Genomic DNA, 14830 nt, shown 5'->3' on the forward strand with positions numbered 1-14830 from the left:
CTGAGCCCAGGCTGAGTTTATGTATGTATGTATGTATGTATGTGTTTATTATTTTCTTTTTAAATTATATTTTATTGTTTACACTATTACAGTTGTCCCAATTTTCTCCTTAGTCCCCCTCTACTCCGCAACCCCCACTCCCTCAGGCACTCCCCCCACCATTGTTCATGTCCATGGGTCATGAATGTAAGCTCTTTGGCTACTCCATTTCCTGTACTGTTCTTTACATCCTCATGGCTATTCCATAACTACCTATTTGTACTTCTTTTTTAAAAAATATATTTTATTATTATGCCATTACAGTTGTTCCATTTCTTCCCCTTTATTCCCCTCCACCTTGCACACCTCCTCCCCCACAATTCCCCCCTTTAGTTTATGTCCATGAGTCACAAGTTCTTTAGATTCTATATTTCCCATACTATTCTTGCCCTCCCCCCTGTCTCTTTTCTACCTACCGTCTATGCTACTTATTTTCTGTACTTTCTCCCTCCTTCTCCTCCTCCCACTCCCCTGTTGCTAACCCTCCATGAGATCTTCATTTCTATGGTTCCGCTCCTGATCTAGCTGTCCTCTTAGTTTGCTTTTGTTTTAGGTGTGGTTCTTATTAACTGTGAGTTTGCTGTCCTTTCACTGTTCATCTTTTTCATCTTCTTTTTCTTAGGTAAGTCCCTTTAACATTTCATATAATAAGGGCTTGGTGATGATGAACTCCTTGAATTTGACCTTATCTGAAAAGCACTTTATCTGCTCTTCCATTCTAAATTAAAGCTTTGCTGGAAAGAGCATTTTGGATGTAGGTCTTTGGATTTCATGATTTGGAATACTTCTTTCCAACCCCTTCTTGCCTGTAAGGTCTCTTTTGAGAAATCAGCTGACAGTCTGATGGGGACTCCTTTGTAGGTGACTGTCCCCTTAGCTCTTGCTGCTTCTAGGGTTCTCTCCTTCATTTTAATCTTGGCTAATATAATGATGATGTGCCTTGGTGTGTTCCTTCTTGGGTCCAACTTCTTTGGTACTCTCTGAGCTTCCTGGATTTCCTGGAAGTCTATTTCCTTTGCCAGATTGGGAGAGTTCTCCTTTATTATTTGTTCAAATAAGTTTTCCACTTGTTGCTCTTCTACTTTCCCTTCTGTTACCCCTATAATTCGGATGTTGGAATGTTTAAAGATGTCCTGGAGGTTCCTAAGCCTCTCCTCATTTTTTGAATTCTTGTTTCTTCATTCTTTTCTGTTTGCTCATTTTTTCTTCCTTCTGGTCCACTCCATTGATTAGGGTCCCAGTTTCCTTTCCATCACTATTGGTTTCCTGTGTATTTCCCTTCATTTCACTTAGTTTAGCCTTCATTTGTTCATCTAATTTGTGACTAAAATCAACCAGTTCTGTGAGCATCCTGATCACCAGTGTTTTGAACTGTGCATCTGATAGCTTGGCTATCTCTTTGTCGCTTAGAAGTATTGGCTTTGGGGCTTTGAGCTGTTCTTTTTTCTTGAGCCATAATGTTTTGGTTTGTTCAGGCCTGTTACATATGAGGGGCGAAGCCTTAGGTGTTCACCAGGGCATGGCAACCCACATCTCTGGGTTGTGATGCTGTATGTGGGCGCAGGGTCAGAGAGGGGCAATGGTACTTGTTCCACGCTCTCTCTTGGATTTTGGTCCCCTCTGCTGCTTCCCACAAGCAAACTGGGCCCCCCTGTTGCCATCTCCCAGATGTGTGGGCCTGTGCACCCTCCAGGACCCTGTGGGTCTCTCCAACAAACTCTCTGTGAGCCTGGGAGCTTCTCCCAGCATCTTGACCCTGAAAGGTTTTCCAATTGGTGCTTTTAGGCTTTAATTCCTGTTGCTGGGGCCCTAGCCTGTGTGGTCTGTCTCACTGCTAGCTCCTTCACCTGGTTTATCTGCATGTGAATGTGTGACCATGGTCAGCCAGCTGCCTTGCACCCCCACTGGGTCCACCTGTTGCCACCCCACATCTGGGATCTGCCAACAGCTGCCTGCACACATGGGTGGGTTTGGCCACTTTTTCTTGCCTGACTCTGCTCCACCAGCAGCTGACTCTGCCCCTCTTACTGGTGTGGCTGAATGGTTTGTTGTTGTTGGACTTCCGTACAGTTCAATTTTCTGTGTTTTGGTTGTGTTTTTGTTATTAAAACTTTATTGTCTTTAAACTTGGTTGTGTGAGGAGGCACAATGTTTCCAACCTACGCCTCCCTCTTGGCCGGAAGTGTCCTACTTGTACTTCTTAATCCCCTCACCTCTTCACCCATTCTCCCACACCCCTCCCATCTGACAACCATCAAAATGCTCTCTGTATCCATCATTCCATCTCTGTTCTTCTTGTTTGCTTAGTTTGTTTTTTTAGATTCAGTTGTTGATAGATATGTATTTTTTGCCATTTTATTGTTCATAGTTTTGATCTTTTTTTCCCTTAAATAAATCCCTTTAACATTTCGTATCATAATGGTTTGGTGATGATGAACTCCTCAAGTTTTTTCTTGTCTGGGAATCTCTTTATCTGCTCCTTGATTCTAAATGATAACTTTCCTGGGAAGAGCAATCTTGGCTGTAGATCCCTGCTTTTCATGACTTGGAATATTTTTTGCCAATCCCTTCTAGCTGCAAAGTTTCTTTTGAGAAATTAGCTGAGAGTCTAATGGGAACTCCCTTGTATGCAAGTCTCTGCTTTTCTCTTGCTGCTTTTAAGATTCTCTCTTTATCTTGAATGTTTGGCATTTTACTTATGATGTGTCTTGGAGTGGGCCTCTTTGCATCCACCTTGTTTGGGACTCTCTGTGCTTCCTGGACTTGCACATCTATTTCCTTCACCAAATTAGGGAATTTTTCTTTCATTATTTTTTTCAAGTAGATTTTTAATTTTTTGCTCTTTCTCTTCTCTTTCTGGTACCCCTATTATGCAAATGTTGGTTTGCTTGAAGTTGTCCCAGAGACTGCTTATACTGTCCTCATTTTTTGTATTCTTTTTTAATTTTATTGTTCTGATTGGTTGTTTTTTGCTTCCTTATGTTCCAAACCATTGATTTGATTTTTGGCTGCATCCACTCTACTGTTGGGTCCCTGTAAATTGCTCTTTATTTCAATTAGTGTACCCTTTATTTCTGACTGGATCTCTCTTTTATGCTGTTGAGGTCCTTACTAAGTTCCTCGAGCATCCTTACGAACAGTGTTTTGAACTCTGCATATGATACATTGCTGATCTCCTTTTCGTTTAGCTCTTTTTCTGGAGTTTTGATCTGTTCTTTCATTTGGGCCATGTTTGTCTCCTCATTTTGGCAGCCTCCCCATGTTTGTTTCTATGTGTTAGGTAGAGTTGCTTTGACTCTGTGTCTTGATAGTGTGGCCAAATATAGTAGATGTCCTGTAGGGTCCAGTGGCACAGCCTCCCTCATCACCCAAGCTGGGTACTTGAGGTACACCCTTTGCATGTGTACCTCATGCATGTGTACCTCAGGCTGAGTACACCCTCCTCTTGTAGTTGAGGTTTTGTTGCTGTTGGCAGATTAATGGGAGGGATTTACCCAGGCCAGTCAGCTATAAGGATTGGCTGTGACCACTGACCACACACCTCTACCCGCTGTGGAGGATCAGCTGTGCAGGGGCAGGGTGGTTGTGCTCCAATGTGTTCTGTAGCTATCTGCTGCGTGCACTGGCCCTGGGGTTTCCTGGGTGGTACAGACCAAGGTAGCCCCCACCTGGGTTTCTCCCAGGGCTGCCCTGCTTGAGCCATAAAGCAATCTGAGATGGCTGCTGCTTTTGCTGGGCTTAGAGATTCCCAGGCAAAACCAACCTGTGAATCTAGGTTGGCTACTGCTGGTGCTGGGCCTGGGGCTCACTGAGGCCTGCTGTTGCTTTTTTTATAGTATTTAGGAAGTTGTGAACTTGAGCCAAAATCAGCCATTCATGTGGAAAAGCAGCTTAGGTGGGCCTGTAAGTTTGGTGGGACAAGTCTCTGGGGGTCTCACAGGGGCGTCAAACAATTTAAGCCATATTGATGGAGTCTCAGATATGGCACAGCTTGCTGGCTCTGTGAGGGGAGGGTTTAGAAAAGGGAAAATGGTCTCTGCTCTCCTTGATGCCAGACACTTCAGTTCCTCCCTGTATGCTACTGGTTCCTTCAAGATGCTACTCTGGTGCCTGAACTCAGAGGGAGTGAGTCTGAGTAGGTGAGTCTGCGTGTGGGTCCTTTAAGAGGAACTGCTTAGGGCTCCAGAAATTTCTTCCACTGACTCAATCCCCGCTGGTTTTTGCAGCCAGAAGTTGTGGGGACTTATCTTCCTGGCCCTGGAACCCTGGTCTGGGTAGGCTGGTGTGGGGCTGAGACTTCTTACTCCTGAGATATCCTTTCTGAATTTTTATCCACCACATGTGAGTGAGAGACCAGCCCATACTGCATCTGCACCTCTTCTACCAGTCTGGGTGGATGTGGTTTCTTTAATTCTGTAGTTGTCAGACTTCCATTCAACTTGGTATGTGACAGTTCTAAGTGATTATTGTTCTATATTTTAGTTGTAATTTTGATGTGGTTGTGCAAAGAGGTGAGCCATGTCTACCTATGCTGTCATCTTGTCTGGCAGTCTCTGATTCTGGAAGCCAGCTAGGCAGTTTTGGAATCTGTTGGGAAGGTTGCCAGGCAGAGCAGTCTGGAAACCTCTGGAATGGACTGAAACTGCTGTTCCACAAGCAGAATTTCTTCTTCTGGGAAGGCTTAGCTGCCCAGGGTGAGTTTAAATTTCAGCTCTGCCTCTTATTACCTTTATGACTTTGAGAAGTTATGGCACTGCTCTGTGCTTCAATTTACTCATCTGTTAAATGGGTATAATCATACCTGAGTTGAATCATACCATGCCTCAGAGTTGTTGCACATTGATATATGTAAAGCACTTAAATAAATGCCTTGCTCATAGCATTATGAGCATAATTTTCTTGAGAAGACAGAATTTATTTGTGTAGTCTATGCCTCAAAGCTTAAAAGACATTACAGAATAGGAGGGAATTAAGGTGCAACAGTTATAGAAAAATATGAACATGAGGTAGGATAGGCTCTCTGACCACCCACTGTGATTCTTCTTGAGCTGCATTGTCCAATACGGTAGCCCCTAGCTACAATGGTATTTAGATTTAAATTGAAATTAATTAAACTTACATGCGATTAAAATTAAGTTCCTCAGCCTCACTAGTCATATTTCAAGGGCTCAATAACCACATGTGGCTAGTGACTGTCATGTTGGATGTGCACAAATAGAACATGCCCATCATCATGGAATGTTCCATGGAATAGTTGTGGCCTAGAGGTGACCAGCTGAAGAAGTACTGAAATGATTCAGCCTCCATTCAAAGGCATGACTGATAGTTTTTGAGTATTTAAATCTAAGTACTTACAGGCATTATTTTAGTTAATCCTTCCAAAGACTCTGTGAAGCAAGGACTCTGACAATCTTTATTGTACAGATAGGGCAACTCAAGCACAGAGAGGAGGTCATTGCCCAAAGTTGTATTATACCACTTTGCAATGTGACATGCTTAGTGTAGGCTTGGAGCACAGATATGAAACCCCAGAATCCTGGATAGTTTTGGAGCAAAGGTTGATGTCTTACAGAAGAAGAAAGAGGACCTATTCCAAAATGACAACAGGAAGCTCATTGAGAAAATGCAAAGCTGGCAATGGGTTTTGGGCTGGGAGTTGAACGCACAGCTCTGATTTCTGCCTTTTCAAAGCAATAATGAATGGCCACTGGAATCCTTTCAAGTGAATGTTTTCATCAGGGCTTTACATGGCCTGAAGATGAATTAAATGGTCAACTTCATTCTTAATGGCTTTTATGCTTTAGTCAGAGGAAGTGTATAAACAGATATTTATTAAAGAGCTGCTGGGTCCAGGCTCTATGGTGAGCCCTGGAGGTATAATCATACTTAAGCCAGTCTTTTTCCTGATTTGTCCATCCATAACAGCTAACACTTACTGAGCATTTCCTCTGTACCTATTGCTTTTCACACATATTTCATTTAATCCTTACACCAAATCTACTAAATAAACACATCATCATGATTCCTATTACACATTTAGGGGAAAAAAACTTAGAGAAGTGAAGTCACTTGCCCAAGGTCACAAATCTAATCTCCATCCCACATGCCGTAGAATGAGAGGCAAAATCCCTGGAAGCCAGCCTGGGGTTTCTGACTACCTGTCTCTGGGCTGTGATCCAGAGGGGGAGAACGCCATTGTCCCACCACTCATTCTTGTTCTGTGTGGCCTTGAAGGGGAACTTCCAGCCTGTCTCAGTGTTAAACATCATGTTGTGAATGACTCCGTGATCTTCAACCCAGCGTCCTTGGGGATAAAGGAGGGAAGGTATAAGTTCTATGAACAGGTTGCTAGGGGTATTAATGTGGCCATAAGACTACCCCTCCCCGCCTACAACCAACATCCTTTTGGTTGGTCTAGGTCTTCTGCTGGAGTATGACTCCAGATGGCCACCCAGAGATTTCTGACTTGTTTTTCTGGAGGTGCAAACATTGGTAGCCACACAGGAAGTGTAATCACATCTCACATTTGTCAGATTGGATCTGCTCCTGGAACAGACCTCACCACCCAGGGGGAAGCTGATATTGGCTGTGGAAATTGATGAGGGAGGAAGGAAGGCAGGACATATGGAGGCCAAGTTTCTTGGGTTATTCTGCATCCAGAAGCTAAGAGCCTGATATTTGGATACTTTCTGTGATATTATTTTTCTTATCTTTTGCTTGTGATAATCTGATTTAATATTTAACATCCAGTCAGCCTGATTCTCTCAGCTAACCTCCCAGGGTATCTCCTAGGACTCCCAGTGGGCTATGCTGTTTGAGGGTACCAACGGAATCAAGAAGGATTTCTAGACACAGATGAATGTAGACTTACTTCTATTTACTTGAGGGGAGAAGATAGATGCTGGGGAATGTGAGTAAGCTAGACTGTTCTGAAAAACACAAAAATCAAACCAAGTGTGAGAAATCCCCATGATCCTACACTGAGCCAAGGAAAGGGAGAATGCACATGGCAGGCAGTCTAAGGGGAGAACTGGGATCCTCCTGCCCCCACCTCCTGGAAGAGAAAGACTCTGGATGACCCTACTGACTGTAATAAGATAGTGATGACTTCTCATGTCCAAGGTAAACCGAAGCAGGGTATTCATGATCATGGAACAGGGAAGGGAAAAACTCTCTGCTGGGTCAGAGTCACCACCAGGCTGCTGGTGGGTAAAGTCCCCCAAGGGTGACCAAGGTTTTCAACTGGGATGATGCAAAAAGAGTTTTTGTAAAACTTCAAACAGTTGTTTTGCCTTGTAGGTAGGCCAGATAGCCAAGCACACGTGGGATTACCGGAAAGAATTTGTGCTGCTGCCAGGGTTTGGGGCCTTTCAGTGTCAAGATTCTTGGTGAAGGATCAAATCAGATTGTCAGCAGAGGAAGGCCAGTGACCTAGAGTCCACAAGAGCTGGGTGCCAACCCCAACATGACTTCTGAACTTGCCGTGTGAACTTTAGCAAGCACCTAACCTTCCTGGCTTTGGTTTGCCTGTGTAATGGGTAGGTTTATATAATGGAATCATGGCACGCATTTACCATGCCATGCTCCAACACCTCTCTCAAGTCTCCTCTAAGGACATTAATTCATGTAATTCTACCAATAGCCCTGTAGGGGGTATTACTATAGTCCCCTTTAGAGATTTCTCCCTTTATGGGACATTGAGGCATAATGTTTGCTTAAGGTCATGCAGCAGAGCTGGATTTTGAACCTGGGAAGTTTCTTTATAACCCATGCTTTTTTTGTTATTTTAGTCAGGTAAAAATTCACATAACTTAAAAATCAACCATTAACATTTTAAAGTGTATAATTTAGTGATATTTTGTGCACTCACAGTGATATGAAATAATCACCTCTCTAGTTCCAAGATATTTTCTTTTTAAAAAGATTTTATTTATTTATTTCCAGACAGAGGAGAAGGGAAGAAGAAAGAGAGAGAAAGAAACATCGGTGTGTGGTTGCCTCTCGCACACCCCCTACTAGGGGCCTGGACCACAACCCAGGCACGTGCCCTGACTGAGAACCTAACTGGTGACCATTTGGCTTGCAGGCCTGCGCTCAATCGACTGAGCCACACCTGCCAGGGCCCAAGATATCTTCATCACCCTCAAAGGAGACCCTGTATCCATTAGCAGTCACTGGTTCCCCCTCCTCCATTCCTCTATTCCCTCTCCCTGTTGGCCACTAATCTGCTTTCTATCTCTATGGATTTTTCTGTTCTGGACAGTTCATAGAAATTGAATCATACAATATTGACTTTTTGTGTTTGGTTTCTTTTACTGAATACAATGGTTTCCAGGTTCATCCATTCTGTAGAATGTATCTGTACTTCATTCCTTTTTCTGGCTGAGTAATATCCATGTGTGGGTAGGACAGAATTTTTTTATTCATTCATAAGTTGATGGACATTTGTGTTATTTCCATTTTTTGCCTATTGTGAATAATACTGTTATGAACATTCATGTACAGGTATCTGTTTGAGTCTCTGCTTTGCTTTTTTTTAAAGCTCTTATAATCTTTATTTCTCTCAGTATTTGTGGTTATCTGAGGTTTCAAATGTTATAAATCTATATTTCTCCAGGTTCTTTAAATGGTATTAATGCAATTGGATTTCTTCTTGACTGAACTGGATTTACCTGGAAAAGTTTTTTTTAAAATTTTTTTATTGATTGTGCTGTTACAGTTGTTCTATTCCCCCCTTCATTCCCCTCCACCTTACCCCCCTGTCCCCACCATTACCCCCCCTTTAGTTTATGACCATGTGTCTCAAGTTCTTTAGATTCTATATTTCCCATGCTATTCTTGCCCCCCTCATCTATTTTCTATCTACTGTCTATGCTACTTATTTTCTGTACCTTCTCCCCCCTTCTCCTCCTCCCACTCCCCTGTTGCTAACCCTCCTTGAGATCTTCATTTCTATGTTTCCACTCCTGATCTAGCTGTCCTTTTAGTTTGCTTTTGTTTTAGGTGTGGTTGTTAATAACTGTGAGTTTGTTGTCCTTTCACTGTTCATGTTTCTTTAACTTTTTTTCTTCGATAAGTCCCTTTAACATTTCATATAATAAGGGCTTGGTGATGATGAACTCCTTGAATTTGATCTTATCTGAGAAGCACCTTATCTGTCCTTCCATTCTAAATGAAAGTTTTGCTGGATAGAGCAATCTTGGTTGTAGGTCTTTGGATTTCATGACTTGGAATACCTCTTTCCAGCCCCTTCTTGCCTGTAAGGTCTCTTTTGAGAAATCCGCTGACAGTCTGATGGGGACTCCTTTGTAGGTGACTGTCCCCTTAGCTCTTGCTGCTTCTAGGATTCTCTCCTTCATTTTAATTTTGGCTAATGTAATGATGATGTGCCTTGGTGTGTTCCTTCTTGGGTCCAACTTCTTTGGTACTCTCTGAGCTTCCTGGATTTCCTGGAAGTCTATGTCCTTTGCCAAATTGGGGAAATTCTCCTTTATTATTTGTTCAAATAAGTTTTCCACTGGTGGCTGTTCCTTTCCCCCTTCTGGTACCCCTATAATTCGGATGTTGGAGCATTTAAAGATGTCCTGGAGGTTCCTAAGACTCTCCTCATTTCTTTGAATTCTTGCTTCTTGACTCTTTTCTGTTTGGCCATTATTTGCTTTCTTCTGGTCCACTCCATTGATTTGAGTCCCAGTTTCCTTTTCATTGCTATTGGTTTCCTGTGCAATTCCATTCATTTCAATTAGTTTCGCCTTCATATATTTGTCTAATCTGTGGCTATAATCAACCAGTTCTGTGAGGATCCTGATGACCAGTGTTTTAAACTGTGCGTCTGAGAGTTTTGCTATTTCTTCATCGCTTAGATTTATAGGCTCTGGGGCTTTCAGATCTTGTTGAGCCATTTTTGGTCTGTTCTGGCCCTTTAAGTGTGAGGAGCGGAGCCTTGGACTCCCAGGTCGCTGGGTTGTGACGCTGTATGTGGGGGCGTGGTCAGAGCAGGGAAATGGCGGTACCCTCTGCTGTTTTGCACTGCTGGGTAAGGAGCAGAGCCTTAGGTGGTTCACCAGGGCCGGGCCACTCAGAGTCGCTGGGTTATGACGCTGTATGTGGAGGTGGGGGTCAGAGCAGGGAAATGGCGGTGCCCTCCCTGCCGCTCGCCGCGGGGACCTGCTGGGTCCTGGTCCAATCGCCCACTCCTTCGCTTGTCTATCAGCGCACAAATGCGTGACCACAGTCAACCCGCAGCCCTGCTCCCTTGCTGTTTCCCCGGAGTAGCTTGGTCGCTCGCTGGGTTGCTCACTAGGTCCAACCCTGTGCCTGGATTCTGCGCGCCTGAGTCCGTCTGACCGAGTTTTCCTGTGCAACCCTACTCCACCAGCTGCTGGTTTCGCCCCTTACCGGTCAGACTGAAGAATTTGTTGTTAACAGACTTCCAAAAAGTTCAATTTTCTGTGTTCTGGCTGTGTTTTCTGTTGCTAATATTCAGTTGTCTCTAAACTTGGTTGTGTGAGAAGGCACGGATATCCACCTATGCCTCCATCTTGGCGGAAGTTGGAAAAACTGAGTCTCTGCTTTTCTTTTGGGAGCAGAATTGCTGGTTCGTATAGTAACTCTGTTCATGTTTTTGAGGAACTGCCAAACTATTTTCCCTAGTGGCATCACTATTTTACATTCCCACCAGCAATGTGCAAGGGTTCCAATTTCTCCACATTCTCACCAGCACTTGTTATTTTCATTAAAAAATACTTTATTGATTATGCTATTATAATACTCCCGCTTTTCCCCCTTTGTGCCCCTCTGCCCAGTAACCCCCTTCCCCCCAGCAATCCCACCCCTTAGTTCATGTCCATGGATTGTGCATATAAAATCTTTGGTTTCTCCATTTCCTATACTATTCTTAACATCCTTGTGTTTATTTTGTACCCACTAATTATGCTTCTTAATCCCTGTACCATTTTCCCCCCTTCCCCTACCCAGCTGATAACCCTCCAAATGATATGTATCTATGAGTCTGTTCCTGTTCTGGTTGTTTGCTTGGTTTGTTTTTTTTAGATTCAGTTGTTGAGAGCTGTGAAATTTTGCCATTTTACAGTTCATAGTTTTGATCTTCTTTTTCTTAAATAAGTCCCTTTAACATTTCATGTAATAATGGCTTTGTGATGATGAAATTCTTTAGCTTGATAGCTTTGCTGGATAGAGTACTCTAGGTTGTCCTTGCTTTTCATGACTTTGAATACTTCTTGTCAGTCCCTTCTTGCCTGCAAAGTTTCTTTTGAGAGATGAGCTGACAGCCTTATGGAAACTCCTTTGTAGGTGACTCTCTGCTTTTTTTTTGCTGCTTTTTAAGATTGTCTCTTTATCTTTAACTTTTGGCATTTTAATTATGATGTGTCTTGGTGTGGTCCTCTTTGGGTCCAACTTGTTTGTGACTCTCTGTGCTTCTGGGCTTGCACATCTATTTCCTTCACCAAATTAGGGAAGTCTTCTTTCATTATTTTTTCAAATGAGTTTTCAATTTCTTGCTCTTTCTCTTCTCCTCCTGGCATCCCTATGATTTGGATGTTGGTAAAAAGATGTCCCAGAGGTTCCTTACTCTATCCTCATTTTTTTGAATTATTTTTTCTTCTTGTTGTTCTGGTTGAATGCTTATTTCTTCCTTATATTCCAAATCATTGATTTGAATCCCAAACTCATCTCCCTCACTGTTGGTCCCCTGTAGATTTTTCTTTATTTTACTTAGTGTAAACTTCATTTCTTTCTGGTTCTTTTTTTATGTTGTTGCTGTACTCAGGGAGTTCTTGGAGCATCCTGATCATCGGTGTTTTGAACTCTGCATTTGATAGATTGGTTACCTCTGTTTCATTTAGTTCTTTTTCTGGGATTTTGTTCTATTTTTTCAAGTGGGCCCCATCTCTTTGTCTCCTCAATTGGGAGCCCTCCCTCTGTTTGTTTCTGTGTGTTAGATAGAGCTGCTTTGACTCCCTGTCTTAGTAGCATGGCCTACTGTAGAAAAGTCACCTGTAAAGTATGTGGGGCAGAGCCTCAAGTAATTGCCAGGGTGGGGCAACTTGCTTCACTGTTTTGTGGCTCTTTGTGGGGGGAGGGGTTGGAGAAGCGACAGTGTCACTGCCTAGCTTCTGGAGTTTTGTTTGGCAATCACCCTGTGTGACTTGTGCCCTTCCAGCTGTTGCCCTGGTGCTGAGTCCTAGAAGGGGTGGGTCTGCGTACATTTTAAGTCTGTGAGGGCCCTTTAAGTCAAATCTCCTGAAAATCCAGCAGTTTCTTTCACTGCTCCAACTCCCACTGGTTTTTACAGCCAGAAGTTATGCGGATTTACTTTTGTGGTGTGGGAAACCTGGGTTGTGTGGTCTGGCCTGGGGCTGCAATCACTTGCTCCCAAGGTATCCCTCATGATCTTTATCCACCACATGTGAACGTGGTGCTGCCTGTTCTGCAGCTGCTGCCTCACTGTGCCACACTTTGCCTCCACGCCTCTGCACCTGTCTCCACCCCTTCTACCCATCTGGATGAATGTGGCTTCTTTAAATCCTTGGTTGTCAGACTTCCATACAGCTTGAATTTATGACTGTTCAGGATGTTATTTTTTTTGACGTCTAGTTGTAATTCTTTCTGGGGTTGCATGAGGAGGCAAAGTTTGTTTACCTATGCTTCCATCTTGACTGGAAGTCCTTTTTTTTTTTTTTAAGGTTATGACCAAACTAGTGGATATGAAGTGCTATCTCATCGTGATTTTGTCTTGCATTTCTCAATGCCTGATGATGTTGAACATCTACAACTGGTGCTTTTAATCTCTCGCTATTATGTCTCTCAGGAGTGGGGGTTGAATACCTTGAGTGGGATACTTTATTACTGGTAGGTAGAGGCCATAATGGGCAAGAACTTTTCAAGCCTTGCAAATGAATCATGGAAGCCTTCCAAAATCTACAGTGAGCCCTCTTCCTGTTACAGTGCCTGAGCTTTCTTATGGCCAAGCCATGCCACATTCCAGCAGGTGAAATGGAAACACAGAGATAATTCACCCAGGGAGCAGCTCTATTTTGCCTTTTACTTTTTTAAACCTGCAACACCTGAGATTCTGTTCTATCTTCCTATCCAACAGAAAGCAAATTACCCTGGGATTATAAGCACCTGCCATTACACCTGTTGTAGCATTTCTCCATTGTATTTTCTACCACCATCATTAGATTCAATTGAGTTGCTTGCTAAAACACAGATTCCCTATACCCCCATTCTAGCCCTTGCTGAATCTTCACCTCTGGTGTGGGGTCTGGAGCCTGTGTTTTAACAGATTAGTGGTTTTAGTGCCTACTAACTTATCAGAAAACTGGTTCAGAACCTTTAGTCATTTGTACATGCATGTTAGTAATTAACATAGAATTAACACACATGCATTAATTCTAGCAGATTGCTCATAACAGAGGAACCAGAGGTAGGGCAGGCAAACCACCAAAACCTGGCTTACTTCAGTACCTGGGAAATCTTGGGACCCAGATTCACTGGGAGGGCTTGGAAGAAGGGGTGGGAGAAAACAAAGAATGCTATGGCCAGAGAACTTCCCCCTCCTGTACCTTAAGGATGCTGCTTGCATGCCCTGGGACCTAGAGGTCAATTATAATTTCAGTTAAGTAGACTAGCCTGGGAGCCAATCATAGAATCCATTTTTACCTCAAAATGATGTTACCCAAGTTTCAAATGACTAAGCTAAAATGAGCTCAGGGAGCATGACCCTTCCATTCTGCAGCATGGCTAGTCTCAGTAATTGCACAAAGGGAACCATCTCTGTGGTGTTTGGGTTATTTCCACCCTGACACTTAAAGGCATGTTATAAATCTAGCCAGTGACTGGGTACCACTAATGACCCAGTAGAAGTTTCCACTGCCACTTTGATATCTCCTTCCTGCTGCTCAAACCTCTTTATCCTGGTTAGAGGCCAGTGCTGGTATGTGGACAAAACATGACAGAAGAGAATAAAAGCAGAGAAGGGAACAGCTGTAGGGAGCAGCATTCACATTTTACTTAAATTGCATTTTCTACTCTGGAGACAACCAAGAAACTGGCTAGAAAAACTACGTGACGGGTATACTGTTGGTTATGCCTGGAGTTCCAGAAGCTGCAAAGGAGTGGGTTTCACTGGGACCAGGAGATGCTGCCCTCACTGTAATACAGTCCTGCGCAAGGAGGGCTGGACTGGAGGGGAGGGTTGGTCTTGGCTCTTCCATGCCCTTACTCTCTCTTTCTGGGCCTCAGTTTCCCTCTTTGTAAGCCAGGTTAATGATTTCCGAGGGCCTTTCTGGCTGTCATACTGAGTCTGTCATTTATGTCACTTCAATGTCTGGTGATATGGGTAATTATGCAAGTTAAACAGGAAGTAGGATGAGCTCTCCTTATGAATAAGATTTCTGCTGCTTGCTAATTATGCTTTAATCAGGGTACATTGCAGACTCCCACACCATATCAGTTCTGGCAAGGTGCAGATAAATTCACCCAGCCGAGCATTTCAGGTCTGGGAACAAACCCAGATAGATGCAACTCCTTTTCTTGGTTTTCAGAGGCCAACATTTATTTCTCATACTTGCAGAGTGAATTTAGGAAACCATGAAGTCCAGAGTTTGATCCAACTTTTTCTTTCTCCTTCCCTTTCTCAAATATTTTGTACCAAGTGCATCCTAGATTGTCTCATGATATTTACAACTAAGGTGCAGGAGAGAGTTAAAAACAGAAAAAGTATCTTCTGGAGTGCCTGCAGTGATAACAGGTACCTTCTCTTAGA

At 43.2% G+C, this 14830-nt stretch overlaps 1 protein-coding gene across 1 annotated transcript in view; it reads right to left on the reverse strand.

Annotated features, from left to right (window-relative positions):
• LOC119047987 (ectonucleotide pyrophosphatase/phosphodiesterase family member 7-like) overlaps positions 1–14830 on the reverse strand; it is a 40032-nt gene that overhangs the window by 14418 nt on the left and 10784 nt on the right. The window contains 1 exon segment of the mRNA XM_037143478.2: positions 6198–6343. Coding sequence (XP_036999373.2) covers positions 6198–6343 — 146 coding nt within the window.

This window comes from Artibeus jamaicensis, unplaced genomic scaffold, assembly GCF_021234435.1.
Source record: "Artibeus jamaicensis isolate MK-2021 breed Jamaican fruit bat unplaced genomic scaffold, CSHL_Jam_final contig_700, whole genome shotgun sequence".
Lineage (NCBI taxonomy): Eukaryota > Metazoa > Chordata > Mammalia > Chiroptera > Phyllostomidae > Artibeus > Artibeus jamaicensis.